Genomic DNA, 18,229 nt, shown 5'->3' on the forward strand with positions numbered 1-18,229 from the left:
TTAATTGTACGAAAGAAAATATATTTTCAGCATTTCTTATAATAATTTTCAAGATTAGGAGGAATATGTCGCTTTTCCTCTACTAATGTTGTCTGTTAATCGTCTTCGTATATGACTGGTTCGTTACATATGTGTTTTACTAGGAACACCGAGGAGTTACTATGTTGCGTTGTGTTACTAAGAAAATAGGAATATATGACTTCTGTTGTAAAGTTGCGCTTTGTCGTAGGATTATTCCTCCAGGTCAGTGATGTATATATAAACGAAACCGGACCCAGGACTGAACCTTGCGCTACTATCACTCACAAATGAAAGCTCAGAATTGTAACAATCATCTCCTAATTTCCAAGTAGATGATGAGTAGTTTAAGTAGGATTTCAACAGAAAGAACGTACAGAACTTTTTTCAGACACTGTTCTCGATACATATCATGGGAATGTAAATATTTTCAGATCCTTCTGTAAACATAAGAGCTTTACCTTCCCTCGTGACCCCTACCGTTTACGTAAATTGAAATAACCTATGGAAGCACAGCGCCAGCAACGGGAGGAGCCGCTGGCTTCACGGCGACAACACTTCATGAAGCAGGGATTGAACTGAGTCAGGGTCTCAGAGGTTGATGGCAATGCTTCCCTAACGGCTTCACGACTGAGTGTGAACACCCAGAGTGCTCACCCATACTCCACTCTCGCTCCGGTTGCTTCGCAAGACAGGTCGACAGTTCCGTCATAATCAAGCTCGTGAAAAAGTTATCAAATCTTAAAAAGGAAAATTAAGTTCTGAGTTTTGCAATGTGAGCTTGATTAATATAGTCCTGCCTGCCTCACAGACTTCCTGGCCTTGCTGTTTACTGTATATTTCTCAGCAGGGAGTCCACTGGCTCTAGTGTATATTCCAGGCTCTTTCTTAACTAAGTCTGTTAACTAATGTAAAACAAATTGTATCTTAAACAGAGATATTGATTTATCTCATACCTACCACTTCAGTACAGATAATAGAAAGGAGGGGAAGTATGTAATGTATATATATATATATATATATATATATATATATATATATATATATATATATATATATATATATATATATATATATATGGATGTATAATCACTGGATATCGTTTAAATTGTTGCATTATACTGCTGAAATTAAGAGCAACAAACGCGGAACACTACCAAAAGTTGCCAGACTTGGACAACTGCAGTGTATGTGAAGAGGACGTGCGTCTGGCGAGGAAGCTAGAGGCAGCATGGCCCACATAACACCTGTGTTCCGGCCTGCAGCATCTCAGTGACCACACCCACTAATACACGAGAGTTAAGTCCACTGGATATATCTTGTCGGCGATGAGAATCTGTTGGTGTTTACTGAGGATAATCTCTGATGACTTTACTGTCACTGGTGCTGATAATGGAGGGTGATCCAACCTGATTATGTTCCTCGCATTCTTGTGGGCCAGTCTCGGCGCTGGTGTGGAACGTGGCGAGATATAATGTGGCATTTTTTTCTTAGAGAAGAGAGAGAGAGAGAGAGAGAGAGAGAGAGAGAGAGAGAGAGAGAGAGAGAGAGAGAGAGAGAGAGAGAGAGAGAGAGAGAGAGAGAGAGACTCATTCACACATCATTCTCTCTCTCTCTCTCTCTCTCTCTCTCTCTCTCTCTCTCTCTCTCTCTCTCTCTCTCTCTCTCTCTCTCTCTCTCTCTCTCCTTGTCTCTCACACACACACCCTCCACTCTCTCTCCCATCCTCCTCTTCCCGGCATCCTCCCTCTGCTCACCCTCCGCCTCTCCTCTCCGGGCCAGGTGCTTGGGACGAGATGCGCGGCCGAGATAAAGGATTGATGGGCATCACTACGATACCCGAGAGATGGCCAGATTCCGCCTGGCGACGGAGGTAGATCTCCCGAGAGGAGTTTACCATCACTAATCTCTAATCTGAGCTCCTGGTGAACAGTTTACCATCACTGATCTGCGATCTGGGCTCCCTGTGAAGAGTTTACCATCACTAATCTTCAATCTGGGTTCGTGGTGATGAGTTTAGGATCACTAATCTCCTATCTGGGCTCGTAAACCTCAGATGTGGACATGCAGTACGCAAGAACCTTAAATCGAAGTTGATGTTGAGGGGTTTAGGGCCAATAGTTTGAACAGTAGAATTGTTCAGCGAAACCAAACCAGACCAGTGGTGAATATAAATACACTGTTTACTCTATTTCTTACAGGATATATCTGATAATCGGTCCTTAAAGATCTTGCAAACCTCTTGTCTTCGGCCCTGAGGTCTGTAACATTAATGAGCCAAGATAAGACGATAAGAACGTCTAGCTTGTTCGAAAATGCTCGAAAGTAAATTAGCATTCGCAAGTGTGTGGTGCAATTACCGAATAATTGAGGGATTTGCTCTCTCTGCTACTAAGAATTTCAAGATTGTTTTCTGGATGAGAAAGAGTCGAAGCTCACAACAAAACACTTTAAGTTGTTACAACCATTTGTTTATAATCGTCCGTACTAGACTCGCACTATTGCTAATATCACACGTGTTCCGGAGGAGAAAAAATGCATAAGATAAATGTAATCTCTACAGATAGCGATATTGCATCTGAGCAGACAAGCCAGATGGCGCTTCCGTGTCGCTCGTAAATGAGCGATATAATTTCTTATCCTCCGTCAGATTACATTGTCTATAAAGATGCGGTACGATACTCTGAGTTCCTTATGACACTATCTTACGCCTGACAGCAAGCCTCATTCATTTAACCCATCCACCTGGGTTCAAGATCTTTGATAGCGAGATTACCTGTCTTCTAAGTGGAGAGAGATGGCGGGGCGCTGATAAAAGTAGCATAAGATATATCCATAGATGCGTTGTCGCGATGAAGAGAAGATCAAACGTTGAAAATGTCATTGAAAAACGTTTGTGTGAGATAAGGAAAAGGATGTGGATAAGGTCCACGTACTTGATACTGAGCTGATTGTTGGCTCCTGATCTTCACTGTGGTGTTGAAGGAGGAGGACAGGAGAGAGTTAGTGGGTAAGTGAGTATATGTGCGAGTGAGTGAGAGAGAAAACGTATTCGTATGATGGAAAGAGACATATAAAGAGATTGATAAAATGAAAGCTTAAGAGATTAAGATAAAGAGGAAGTAAGACACTGCGATACAGGGTAAAAGACTGAGATCAAGAAAGAATGAGAGACATATGAAGAAAGTAAGATTTTGATATCAACGGAGAAAGAAAATATTTGATAAAAATTTCTTTTTGTGTGTGTGTGCAATTGTTCAACTACAAGATTATTTCTGTCTTTGTAAACCCCACCACGAACCCTTACAAATCCATGTTAGAACCTATTATTTATGATGCTTTGCCATCTTTGTTGGAAGTAAACTTCATTATCCCAACAAGGTTCCGGAGAGATACCCCTGTGAAGTGTGCGTCATCGAGGCCCAACGTAGGAGGGTCAAGAATTCTCAGCCCCAAACATCAAAGAGTTCCTCCTTAAAGACCCAAGAGGTGAACTTTCCTGTTCCCAGGTCACGACGGACCTCCCGCACCGAGCAAGCTGCTGCCGCTGTTTCTTCATCGTCCTCTCTGTAACTTCTGATTCTCAATCGATATGTAAATAGTAAAGCTCAGGATTAGTAAAATATGTAAATCAGGCGCCGGAAACACGTCGCTACTGCTACCACACTCCTCCTGACCCTCCACTCAACGACCGCCACCAAACTTTGTTGCATAAAACTCACACGAGATGGAACTACCTCCTTTGTTTTTGTTGGTTTTGCTCGTTTCGTGATTTTCGTTCCCAGTAAGTTTCCCGGGCTGGCCCCGGCGGTGAGTGAGGGCGTGTCCCTGTGCGGAGGCGTTAGCTGGGCGTAGCATCAGCAGCCATTTTTGATACCGTTTGCTCGTGAGCTCTGCCTTTCCCCTTCACCCATATATCTCAAGCGCCTGTGACTCGAGTACTCATCTCAGCATTTATTGTTCAAAAAAAAAAAGTGAGTCACTCGATTTTCTTTCTCCTTGACGCCTAGATCAATGTCTCCCAGCACTCGCGGTGCAAGACAATGCCCCTCAGCCCCCCTAGTGTGCTTCAAGTGAAGGGGAAAGTGTAAATAGTGGCTCTCCAGCGGTGTCTGAAAGTGTGCGAGCGCGGCCCCACGGCGGCCCGCTCGGCCCCGCCCTGAGCTATGGCAGAGCGTCACTTAAAAGCGGCTCGGGAGATCCCTGGTCCGATTATCAGTGCCATCAGCAGGCTCCTGGCCACGCCGCGGTGCAGGTCACTGCCGGGAGCAGTACTCCTGCCGCTGCCTACTGCGTTCCGTCACTGCTTACTCAGTAACACTGCTCCTGTAACCGCACCACCCGTGGTCTTGACGCCGCCCATACCACCCACTCCACCAGTACTCTACACTCCGCCCATAGCATCCATTTCACCAGCTCTCGACACACCTTCCATACCATCCACTCCACCAATACTCTAAAACCTTCCCATTTCACCCACTCCGCCAGTACTCTACACGCCGCTTATACCACCACCCACTCCGTCAGAACTCAACACGCCACCCGCTTCGCCAGGAATATATGCTGCACACTGACTACCCACTCTGCCGGCACTCTTCACGCCGCCCGTTCCACCTACTCCGTCCGCATTACCCATTCCTTCGGTACTCTGTATGCCGCCCAAACCACCCGTAATCTTAACGCTGCCCATACCATTCACTTCACCCATGCCCTGGACACCGCCCTCACCAGTCTCGTATCAGATGCACCGTAACTCCCTGCTCGTTTCGTCTCACCGTCCACACCACTCCCTCTTTTCACCAGTGTCTCTCCGCTCCAAAAGTGATTCCTCTCTTACTTTAGAAGACCCTTCACTTAACCAGTCCACTCCAAATTCAGCAATGCTTCCCTTTCCCTGCAGCCCCCTCCTTCCTCAAGGGTGCCCTCTGACCCCAGTTGTGCTCCTTCAACGCATCAATCTCCTGCACATCCTGTAAAGTCGTCTACATCAGGTCTGGCCACTGACCTCACTGCTGTTGACCTTCTCACCCCTGTACCTTTGAGGGACACTAATTCACCTCTTCTTTTTGGCCTTTCATTGCCCCTCCTCATAATCCTTCTCTGACTTCCCTACCGCCCTACTTTATTTTCAGTTTACCTCCCTATTTCCTCTCATCTCCCCTCTCTCTGCCACTCCCTCACCTACTACACCTTAACAGAGAAAAAAAGAGAAAAAAGGTATTTTAACATTTGGAAAAAGCTTTTGGTAATTATGAATCCTACGGTCCCGTGCACCTAAAAAGCAGTTTAATGCATGAAGTACATCAAAGTTTCTCTCTTAATGGTAATGTTTATGCCTGTAAACACCGAAAGATTCCCACCCCTGATATTCGGCCTCGATTACAAGATAAGGAGAACCGCGTTTGATAAAAAAAGGTGTGTGTGGCCTCAGCCTACCGCTCCCCTTAGCTCTTCACCTACACCCCTCCCACTGGCTTTTCACCTACCTTTTCATATACTTATCTAAGCCACGCCCGTTGGCTTTATCTGGCTCTTCACCTACTCACCTAAGCCCCAGCCACTGACTTACCTCACTCTCACCTGCAATTGATCATATTAATTCCCCATCCCTCAAACATTCCTCTCCTCGACACCTTGCCCCAACATTTTTCACCCTCGGTCTTTTCTCATCTCATATTCCACCTTTCCCTTGGCCCCTAACCTATTTCGTCTACCACTGGCCATCCAATGCTCCCTCCTGCTACCACTGGCCACCGCCCTCCCCCTCCCTCAACCACTGGCCACTTTCTAGCCCCCTCCCTCTATCCCTGAAATTCACGAAGAGTTCTGGCACTTAAGAGCCATGCAATAAGCTGCCTTTGTCTGCAAGAATCATGAATACAGTTGCTATTTCGTTTATAAGAAAAATAAGAGCAGTTTTCTCTGAAAGGATTTCGACCTTTCTTTAGTATTCGCAAAAAATGGATAAAGAAAAAGTCTGGGTAAAAAGTGCAACACCACCATCTTGTTTACCGTCTTCAAAGAAAAGATTCTTCCTGATAATTACCGTGTGTGGGTTTTTCTCACCCATTTCACGAGTGTTGGTAGACCTTTGTACCTCACTGCCCGCACGACCCTAACACTGTGGCTCTGCCCCCCTCCCACCCCCCCTCCCCTCCCCAAAGCTCTCCAAAGCGTGTTTGTGTGTTTAAGAATTCAGCAGCATAAACTCCCATGATACACTTGTGAACACATGAGAGATGAAGACGCCAGCGGCGGCCGTAGAGACAGAGCAAGGCAAGTGTAGGCATCGGCTGTAATGACTGTGCCACGGAGATATATCATCCTAGCCACAGTCCTCAGAACGCTAGTCTTTATCCCATGAAACACATCACTGCACAGAACGAAGAAGACAGGAGAGCCTTCTAACAGAACGTATGATGATTTTACTACTAACAATTGCCGAGAATAGAAGAAATAAAATTCCCCAAGGATTTTTATAGCTATGTTAGAAGCAAGAGTCATTACGCAGTAAACCAGTTCATTGATTAAGGAAAACGGTGGCTTGGTTCTAGACAAAATAGCCATGGCAAGAAGTTTGAATTATTTTCTTTTGTATCTTTAGGTATGATTCCGGACTAAAACCCAAATCCTATGAGAGCCGACAGTAAGATTTAAATCTACTTAGGTGAGATGAGAGGTTAAGAAGTGTTCCAACATATGAATTTAATATTATCAAGGGCTTTGATAATCTCAATCTAACAAGCTTATTAAGGCTTGGTCCCGTCTGATTTTTGGTAAGAATGCGTACAAATACGTAAGCTAACGTTTTACCTCAAATTGGGCAAAGCACTTTGTCTTCAGCAAGATCGTTAACATATGGAATGAGTCACCGATTAGAGTGGCTGAAAACCGTACGATAGATATGATTCATAATAGTGCTGATTAATATTTCGGCTGAAGACCATGACTAACATTATTTGCGTCTACTTCGTCATACGATCAGTTTGCCAGTTTTGCTCCTTGAATCATATGTATTCCTCCCAAGTGTTGGCACACTAAGCTTTGAGAGCTTGATACCTTCCACCACCACAAACGGCCCTGTCCGGATCCAGTGGTATGTTGCTATTTGAATTCCTTTATATAAAATTAACTTATACACCTCAAATCCTTCATCAGATATTATGGAACAAAATCGAAACTTTGCATATAGAAAATTGTTTGAACAGCAGATAATATTCTTTTATTCTTATATTTTTGTCTTTATAGAAAATAAAGTGATTAGGCTTTTAAAGTCTTTGGTACAGTCTTAAAGTCCCATGATATGTGAACAAGCAACGACAAGTCTTCACTTATCAGAGTTTGATAAGCAGGAATGGAGAAAAATATTATTCCACTTGAAACGTAATCATTCTACATATCAATTACAGGCTCGGTCTATACAGGGATTTTGTGTTCATACAAATGTAATTGGTCCCAAACGAAAGCCTTACTTGTCCTAATTTCTGGTAACATTTGCAAAACATTTCAATTACAGAGCCGACGAGGTGCTGGAAAGTGCTCTCATGATACCAATGGCATGGGTAGATGAGGATGAATAGGAACGGCTTCAGGTCTTACAAGACATAGAACCTCAACCATATGACCCACCACCAAAGGGAAGATACCAAAGCTATGAGAAAATAGCTGTGTGTGATCTGTAGCGCAGTAATCACTCAAGTGACATAAAGAAAATCTATTTTCCAATTTTAATTAACACCAATAATAAGGATGTTCACAAAATATAAACCTTGAAGATGAATGTAGCCAAACAGTAAGGTCATTCACTTTTTTTTCATTTGTAAATAGCATGACTGAGGGGTAAATTATATGTATCATTACCCGTCTTCTATACGTCGGCAACCAAGAACAACAGATGACGATTACCTCAGCGAAATAAAACATGTTTGATTGCCAGACCCACTTAATGAAAGGAATGATAACAATAAGGCGCAAGAAATTCTTCTGTTTCAGACCTCCTTCAGCAGGAGGAACAGAACTTACGATAAGATTCTGGAGAAAAAGATACAATATGTATATATAGATAGATATATGTATATATAGATAGATATATGTATATATAGATAGATATATGTATATATAGATAGATATATACAAACGTTCAGAACCTTGGTCATTACTTTCTTCAGAATCTGAATGAAGAACCGATTTGTTGTCTTCATTCTCGATCCATTCACCTACAGCAAGGTGGCCAGAATGCCTGAGTTAAATATAAATGATCACACAAAACTTTGTCACCTCCCTTACTCAGCCCAAGGATTAACAACACAAGTTTTAAACTTCATATCATTATTCACAATGATAAGCAGCACATATTAAGATTCAACATTATTCAGTTTAATCAAAGTTGTCTAATGAATAAAGTAAATATTCAAGTAAGGAGTTTTTCAGGATATATAAGTCTATTTATTTTCAAACCTGGAAAATGAGTGTGATATCCTGTTCTGATTGCAATAAGTCTTAGTGTTACGACTAATTACCGAAAGACAACCTTTAAACCCCATGTCCAAAATTCATAATTTAGACAAAATTTCAGTGATTAAAAGAAAATGCCAAAATGCCCCAGTGTAATTCGTAGACCCCAGATTCTTATCTAGAATACTGAATGGCATCTGCAAAAGTATTTCACACAAAGTAAGAATAAAAAAAAAGAGGCCAAAAAGCCATATAGCAAATTAGTCTGTTGGTTCGAAAAAAGCTCTTTTTCCTTCATAAAATGATAAATTGGCATAAAGCTGATGTCCCAAGAAAATCATCCTTTCATTATGATGAGTAAATAATGTGATGAGTTTCCAAGAAAAAGGAAAATTTAGCAAATAAAAAGGAAAATGGCAAAATGGAAGACAATAGTTCATGTTTTGGGACCATTTTTTTCCTTTTAAACTTGACAATAACACAATAACAGTGTTTATTTTCCTTGTCATTAACCCAATCACCTTCACAGTAATGAAAAAATATGTTTAATTACCTCCTTTGTGACCAAAGGATCAATAACATCATGATACAGCAGAAACAAGACTCTTAGAGCACAGGTATTGATTTACCTTGGTGCCTGCCACCTAAGGTGAGGTTTTATACAAGAGTGAAGCATTTGGATATTATCAAAATCACTACTAACTCACTGCAACGTAATATTCTCATGTGAAGGTTTGCTTGCTCTCATAGAAAACTCTGTCTTATCCCCAAACTCCAATTACTGTTCAACGGTGAGATTAAACCGATGACAAAAGACTTTATTGAAAAATGTAGACGATATACAATAGAGCTCTCGTAATCCTAGATCAAATTTTCTTTCCCCAATAGTTTCCGTGATATTCAGCAAAAACGATGGAAGACACAGCATTCCGCTTCCGTTGCCTGGATTTCTAGCCATCAACATCCTCATCAACGCCAGTGTTTACAACAGTTATCAAAACCCAACAGGAGTTAACATTAGATAAGCGGACGTTAACAGACAGACAATTTGCCTCGTACAAATTCATCAGGTACCGAGGATGATGAGACATCAAACAACACCGGCGGAGTGCGAGGGATAAAAAAAAGAAAAAGATAAAAAGCGGAGCAAAAAACATCGTGATGTACATCTGTGGAGACCAACCGACTAATTGCTGGTGCCTGAGCCAGAGTGCCGAGTGCCGGGGGGGAGGGTAATATCAAATGTAGAAAAGGGGGAGAGGAAATAACAATAAAAAGATCTTTTTTGTGAGGATGAAATTACTGTGAGGAGAGAGAGAGAGAGAGAGAGAGAGAGAGAGAGAGAGAGAGAGAGAGAGAGAGAGAGAGAGAGAGAGAGAGAGAGAGAGAGAGAGAGAGAGAGAGACAGACAGACAGACAGACAGACAGATAGACAGAAAAACAAAGACACAGTTGGAGAAAAGGATAAGCAAGCAGGGAAACAGAGAGAGTCAAAGAAATACACAATCAAACAGAAAGACAGACAAACAAGCTCACACAGACAGCGAAAGAAACTGATAATTATTTAGAACGAAATATTTTCAGAGAGAGAGAGAGAGAGAGAGAGAGAGAGAGAGAGAGAGAGAGAGAGAGAGAGAGAGTGGGCCCGATGGTGGGGAAGGACAGAGAGAGAGCAGAGGGTCTCGGGCAAAAACACAGAGGCAGAAACAGTTAGAGAAACAGGGGGGGGTTGGAAGGGCAAAAACAGGCACAGATGTAGAAACAGATAGAGGAAGGGTACGTGTGGTGGGCATGGGAACCAGCCTGAGACCCACAGGGCAAGAGGGAGGAGCTTCATGTAAAAATAGGGCCGCAGAAGCTGTGGTGCTTTCATGTGGGTGCAAGGCTCTCCCTCCAGTCACGTGACCCAGGGTGGCTAAGTTACTATCAACTAGATATCTAATAGACTTTTTAGTGCTTCTGTCATGTGTGTACTTGCGAAAACAAGGAACTCTTGTTGTAAGTCACCAGTGAGAAGACTGGTTTTATCTTTCAGTTTAGATACAAGACATATACGGCAGTCGATGCTCAGATATAAGTATACCTAAGGTGAAGTAATCTCTAGCAACATACTCACATACTCGGCCAGTAATGTTGGGTGGTGAGCGGCACTGAGGGAGGAGTGACGGAAGCTCCCCCACCTTGCCTGATCAAAGGTGCAGATAATGAAGTCAGGAAATATCGAGGTGAAAGAGTGGGGTGGTGGGGGGAGGTGGGGTCAGTTTGGGGAGTGGGAAGGGGTGGGAGATGATGGGGAGGGAGGCATCAGGGAGGGCGATAGATGGGGACTTGCGAGGAGGCGGTAAAGAGTGGGAGGAGAGACAGTTTGGGAAGATAAGTGAAGCAATGTGAGGAAGGGAAATAGTGAGAGAGAAGACAGTAAAGAGGGAATGGATGGTGATAATGTTGAGAGGAACGAAACAGGATGATGAGAACGGAAGTGGAATGACTGATGGATGGAGAAGACAAAGATAATGAAAGTGAGAATCGTAAGCATGAATAATATCAGAAAACAATAGAACAATAGTCCGGCGAAACTTTAGCATTGCTTGATAGATATCTTCGTTCATCTGTCAGTGTTCCCATGCGGCCTACAGACCTGATCCATGTGGTCTGCTGACGTGATACATGTGGTCAATGACCTGATCCATGTGTTTTATTGACGTGATACATGTGGTCTACTGACTCGATCCATGAGATCGACTGACCTGACCTACGCTGACTCATGTTGTCAGTCGCGGGTGATGTCTGGGCAGGCAGTGGGCAGGCCTGTTACCCTCGCCTCACATATGTTTGCAGTCATTTATTTTAAGGAGTTACATTACATGGCAGCTTTTTTATTTTGTCCTAGTCATTTGCAAGAGGAGATCCTGACGAGAGCAGTGACACACATTGACAGCTGACACTCACTGTATACACATGCGCAGCTTGTCATGAGCATCATGAAATATGTGGCTGTAAGTCCACAGATGACAGGAGACATGTGCATGCTTAGATAGAAAAAAATTAGTCTACCAAGCTGGATGTAGGCAACAGGACATATGCTGGAAATGGTTTCTGTGGAAAGAAAAACAAAGGATAAAAGATGACGATGGCGAGTTTATTTATGTCCGTATAATTGTGAGAACATTGGTGATGGGCACACCAGAGGACTGACCATGATCACACCAGAGGAGTGAACGATGGTGAAGGAATGAGCCAACAGAGGAGGGTCTGGATGATAGGGTCGAGGAGCTCAGAAAGTATAGTTTCAGGTTACAGTTTAAGGAGTACTGAGAACAGGGAATAAACTCCCAGAATATGGATATGGCAGAGCTGTTTAATGTGAAGACGTTGATGGTTTCAGTACTGGATGGCAACTGGGAGGAGGCGTACCTGCCTACGAGCAACTACGACGAAATTTTTTCAATGAGACAGAGCTAGCGTGCAGCGCTCACCACACAGATAGCGAGGAGCACAGAAAAGAATGCTAGATTTTTTGAAATATTTTCAAGTTGTTGTTACTCCTTACACAGGACGCGGGATGTGAAGGCAGAAAACTTTACACACACACACACACACACACACACACACACACACATACACACAAACACACACGTCGGCTCTCCTCTCTCAAAAACGACAGTGTCATTGCTGTAGTACGCACATCGTCATGGAAGCGTGGAGAACAAGCTGTGGACATGTTATTTCAAGTACATTTATCCTCAACCCAGTATCTTATACAGGACCCTCTGCTGGTACTGTAATGCTAATGTGTTGTTCTACTTCCTTCATTTCTGTTCGTTTTATCATTCTTTATTTTTTCGTGTCTGGCGTGTAGTTACAAGCAATGTTTTCTGACAGCCAAGTGGTGAACTGTTCCGTACAAAGTCCTGCATCGTGCGTGTGTGTAGTCCTACTGATATCTGCAAAGACTTTTAACACGAGTAGTCTGTGCTGCTCTGACTTCTTCAGTTCCAGGAATTTCAGATCTGTTTATCCCAAAAGCCATCATTCCAAGCCTCGATTATGTGATGCACTTGTGTTCTACACCTTCGGCTTTTAGGAATTTATTTACTCGTGTTATGCGAAAGCAATTGATCTTACTTTAAACTCTCTGGTTCAGTCGGTATCTCTAAAGAATAACAAATCTCATCACCTCTAATATCATTAAGCATTTACCATAGATCGTCAAATTTCTAATTTCACGAAAGGAAATCATTAATGTCCTCCTGCTTCAGTGGTCAAGTGACACAGTTTAACCTTTAGGTATGATGAACGCTGAGAGATTCCAACACTACTCCAGCTGTCATCTGATGATTCTCCAGGTATTCCAGAATGAGCAATGGACAGTGAAGCACAAGGTAGTGGCTGTCGGTGCCTTGTGTTAACTGGGAAAGTTACTGTCGGTGCCTTGTGCTAATTAGGATAGTATTTGTCGTTACCTTGTGCTAACTGCTATAGCGACTGTCATTGCCTTTTGCTAACTGTGATAGTTACAGTCGGTTCTGTTTGTTAATTGATGTTTTGAGTGCGATAGTAACTGTCGGAGGGGTATGTTATCTCGGATGGTGGCTGTCGGAGGACTGTATAAGTGGGATGGTGACTTACGGAGGATCGTGTTAACCAAAGGCTTGGCCACACCACTACACCAGCCATCACCACCCCGGGACCACGATGCAGCCACGTCAAAAATAGTCACTTGCAAAAACGTTGTGAAGGTTTTTAATGTTTACAGTGTGGGCCCCAGCGCGTTGACCACCTACCAATCGATAACCATTACACCCAACAACATACGTACAGGCGTTTACTGCGCTTGCTCAGAATTGTGTCTTTATGTACGGTTTTCCATCAAGCATGCGTAAAAGTAAACAAGAATGATGGAGACAATATTTCAACTATGAATCTCTTTTGTTGTCCTAATTTGTTTCGGTAATGAAACTTAGCATCACCATTGTACATCATTATGTTAAATATTTGATGCAGAATCTAGAAACCGTAAAATCATGTTAATATAACATCAGAATTCAGGCCGGCATCGACGGGTTTCACAAAGACTCAGCCGGTGCCGTAACGCTGGGGAGAGTCAACAACATCCCGTGTTTGTTGTAAAAGTTCCAGTGCAATACACGAAAATCCAAATACGAGTTATGGTACCAAAAGCAATCTAAAGATTGCATTTCAATTACATTTTGTGAACCATCGCAAAATTCAAGCGCGATAGACGATTATTTTTGGGAAGCGCTAAACGACACCGAGATTCTCCCGCCATTAATATCCCGGGAGACCATAACAGGGGTGGCGCGCCCCTCCCCGGAAGAGCCACAATCGTCGTTCTTATCACCGCCCCCGCCTTCACTATCTCTCCGCCAATCACCGTCCGCCACCTGTTATCCATCGACCAATCACGTATCAGGAAAGTGAGGATGGCCGAGGGCTTCCGCGCAACCATTAAGCAATTTCACTTTTAATAAAATACTACCGTAAGTTTTCTGTGGCAGTTTATTTTTGTTTATTTTCAGTTACATATGTCAACGTGTTTGGTGAAAAGGGAAAAAAAAGGAAAATTTTCGCTGTGCGTCAAGCAGTCTGTCCCGTGTGGCTGGCGTAGCGTGGGTGTGGGGAATGTTTTGTTCCCCCGACCAACACTCAAATTAATGGCTTGTGGCCCGCTGGTACAATTCGGGTTATGGTGTTTACGTGTGTGGTGTGAGCGACGGCTTTATGGTGATGGGCGAGAAACGTGGTGTGGAGAGGGGACAGCCAAGAGCAGAGCTGTGGTGCCCTGGCCACTTCGCTAGTCTTTTTGTTCTTATTGTTCTAAGAGAAGGATGCGCGTCTTTTGCGTGTACTTGGAATGACGCAGATATTCATTTTGTGGCATTTTCTTGTTCTGTCTGAGGGTTTGCTCAGTATGATCCAAACACAAAAGCACAGCTTTACTTGAAAGTTTCAGCGTACATCGTTATGTTCAAATATCAATCACTTGATACATGCAGTTTGATCGACATCTTTCTCGTCTTGCAGGTGCCTCGGCCGCTGTCCATGAAGAAGGAAGGCATCCAGACCCGCAACCGCAAGCTGAGTTCTAAGTCCAAGAAGAAGAAGGGGATGCTGGGCTTCCCGGATATGTTGAAACCGCTGGACAAGGGCGGCTTCACGGGCTTCGGTACTGGAGGATCCGGGTTTGGCTCCATGTCACACTACATGTACGGCGGGCAGATGCACGGCTCCTCCATGGCGGGCGGCTTCATGTCTGCGCCGCCAATGCACGGCATGTCAGCCATGTCTGGAGTGGGCCTCGGTCTCTCCTCCGCTTCACAGATCCAAATCCCCTCCGCGTCGAGCTTAGGCCTTTCTTCGTCGAACAGTATAGTTGGCGCCATGGCCTAGGGACACGCCTCCGCCGACGGCCGCAGCAGTCTGCTGGCCAGCCTCAGCCGCGAGGGCGTCGCTGCCTTCACTTCCGCCGCCCAACCAATGGAGATGGCGGATCCTCAGCCCTCCTACAGCGGCGCCCACCTGTACCCCTCTCAAGGCGTTTCCAGCGCCTCCAGTGGGGTCAGCAGTGGTAGAGGCGGGGCCGGTCATGCAGGGTGCGGGGACGGAGACCTAAGTAGTGGGTACCTAGGGTCTATGGCCCCCAACCTGGCCTCGTCCTCGGGCGCCACCTGATGCGGTGTTCGTAGCCGTCGAGCGGACCAACAGCACAGCCCAGCCGGCGTCCAAGTCTTTCAGGTGCTAGTGATAGGCAGTGTGTCCAGTGTATGTGTGTGTGTGTGTGTGTGTGTGTGTATCGCCACACTCACAATACTCCAGCGTACTCTTCACCTCATTCCACTGACACTGTGATTTTTCCCTTACTGAGGTCACTATTTATTTGATGGGCGCGGGAGAGAGAGTGCTGGTCTCTTGGGGACTGAAGGACCAAGTCTTCTGTGCCACCACCGCCGCACCTACAGTGAAGACGACCCTCTGGGAGCCTAAACAAACTGTTCACACACTGACGTTAAGGAGTCCACCGTGTGTGAGCGTGTTTGATTCAGCCAGATCATTTCATTTGGCTCCTGCAGCAGCAGCAGGTAGTGCAGTCCTCTTCTTTCTCTTTACTTTACACAGTGGCAAGTTCGGACTTTTAAGTCCTCTCTTAGAAACTTCAAATTAACCCCTGGCTTATAAAGTCGGTTTCTGATATTAGTAGCATCTACTAAACAGTGAATAACGTATAAACTTGAGCCATTGTCAAGTGCAGACCTCGTCCGACCTGGGAGTAGGTCTGGAGGTTGAGTTTCGTTTGTCGGTTGGCGCTTGTGGTGTGTACAGTACGAAAGGCGAGTTGTAGATAAGTGACTGAATGTAAATTTGTTTATCTCTATAATTACTAGTCGGCTATTTTTATTATAACGTGTTTACCTATTGCATTACCCTGGCCAATAACACTGTAACACAAAATAAGTTAACAACGTGGTTTTTGAAATACTTCTAATTTGTTGTAGACTTATATGTACTCTCATTGGTGTGATTTTCAATACTCCCCTGCGTGACCAGAGTGAGGTTAAAGAGGCAGGAACAAAGAGAGGGCAAGTTCTCCCAATCTGAAACGGGGGAAAGTGACCTCTCAGACAGGTCTCCTTACGTCTTAGGTCCGCTTGCCATGTCACGATCAAGGTCACCCCCACTGGCCAGGGTAGCAAATACTTCTGTGGTTTCCGGAATATTTATGTAGTGCGCGATGATGCTTTCTCTGTGAAGTGTCTCATTTGTTTTAACCATAAATAGCATTGAGAGGAGTCTTGCATGTATTGTGAAGCAAACGCCGGAACCTAGGCACTCCCGGGCACCTGTGTGGCAGTGATGTGGGGTCCTCATCGTTAGCTGGGACAAGTTTCACAGTCGGACAATGTGTGGCAGTGATATAGGATCATAACCATCACCTGAGATTTTTTTCACTGCCAGACTCTGTAGTAGTGATGAGAAGGCCTCACCGTCAGCACGGACGACATCATTCACATTCACTGCCAGACACTGTGACAGTGAGGCCGTGGGCTCCGCCAACATCCTGTACCACTGACAGACTCGCGTCCCGGGGACCTGTCGTCCCGAGCGTCGATGTCACTATTGTAACTTCTTACTGTACAGAGAGAAAGCTGCTTTCTCTCAGGTCAAGAGAATCTTTCTGTTACTACCGGAACGGCGGAATTATGAGGCGGAACACTGGAGGTGAACAATACTCATTTCTTCCCTGATCATTTGAGCTGTTTTTAAGTAAGTTTGCTCATTAAGGGCAGGTTTACTCACTCAGTTCTCATTCACTGTTTAGTATGCAGTCATTTAGCCGCCATGAATGAAGGGTAAACTGAATTATTTTCCTTATTCATATTCCTCAATTTCGTCACATTAGCTCATTATGAATGCCTTACTTTTTTAGTTTTGAAGTCAAAATGAGTCCTGTTTTCCTCCACTGATACTATAATTCCCACATTCTCTAAAAAAAAGCCTAATCTTGATAAAAATGATTTTCATAACTTTGTAAGTACAACAACGTTTGTGGTTTTCGAAAAAAAGTCCCTCCCTTCCCTTGCCCCTGTAGCTCTCCCCCCCCCTCCATGCCCCATTCCTTCCCTCCCTAAACTTTTCGACTCACTTTTCCCGTATCCAACCATCCAGTAAAAATAAAATCTCAAAATCACAACGAATGTGAAATCTAAACAAAATGTGTATAGAAGAAAATGGCATCACAGTATTTATGTTTTTGATTTAATAAAGATTTGTATAATGATCTGTTGACTTTTACCCTGTGTTAACCAGACGCCTTACGAACCTGTGTTGTCCATACGCTTCACGAACTTTGTGTTATGAAGACGCCTCACGAACATGTCTTATCCTGACGCCTCATGAACATGTCATCCAGATGCTTCATGAGCCTGCGTGATCATGGCGCCTTACGAACCTGTTATTCAAACGCCTCACGAACCTACGTTTCCCTGGCGCCTTACAAACTTGTGGTACCCAGGTGCCTCACGACCCATTCGTTGTCTGAATACTTCAAGAACCTGTCTTATCCAGTTGCCTCACGAACCTGTGTTATCTAGTCGCTTCACGAATCTATGATAAACGTTTGAAAGCTTCAGATGTAGAATAACCTGCCTCACATGAGACAAAACCCGAGACATTAAGGGGACAATGGAAAAATCCGATAACTGGGGGGAAATACGTCTGAACTGCGAATTTCTCTCTGAAACTCTTTTGACTCTTAAGGAACGAGTCACTGGTTTGGCCATCGTTCTCATGGATCACATCGTTATGATCAAGGAGCAACTGAATAAACTTTTCCATACATACGGTAGATATTGGAGGGCAACGCTCAGGCACAGGAAAACCAGACGGCAAAAAGAAATTTGATCAATCAGAACCTGAGCCCAGATGTCTGACTTGAAGCAAGAGCAACCTGCTTGAGTGGGTCACACCGCGTAGTACCGCAGGTGGCGGTACGACTGGCTGATTAGGTTGTCACACAGACTAGTATCGCGGCTTGTGGTACAGCTTGGTGAACTGGGAGGTCACACACAGTGGCACCGGGGCTGGTGGTACAGCCTGGTTGAGAATAGCGACAAGTGGACCGGTGGTAGGATAATGAAGGTAAGACCAACACCTGGCAGTCGAGGACAGAAACAGAACTGGATTGTGCTTCGGTTGTATAGTCGATTCCAAGGTATCCCAGGATGTCTGGAGACAGGGG

General features: G+C 44.3%; 1 protein-coding gene across 2 annotated transcripts in view; it reads left to right on the forward strand.

Moving 5' to 3' along the window:
- Positions 1–17,269, forward strand: part of LOC139752657 (GATA-binding factor C-like) — a 95,175-nt gene extending 77,906 nt beyond the window's left edge. For both annotated transcript variants that reach the window (XM_071668415.1, XM_071668416.1), the window contains exon 5: positions 14,518–17,269. In XM_071668415.1, the coding sequence (XP_071524516.1) occupies positions 14,518–14,883 (366 nt within the window). In that variant the 3' untranslated portion in view covers positions 14,884–17,269. The remainder of the gene's footprint in view (positions 1–14,517) is intronic.
- Positions 17,270–18,229: the final 960 nt, after the last annotated feature.

This window comes from Panulirus ornatus, chromosome 13, assembly GCF_036320965.1.
Source record: "Panulirus ornatus isolate Po-2019 chromosome 13, ASM3632096v1, whole genome shotgun sequence".
NCBI lineage: Eukaryota > Metazoa > Arthropoda > Malacostraca > Decapoda > Palinuridae > Panulirus > Panulirus ornatus.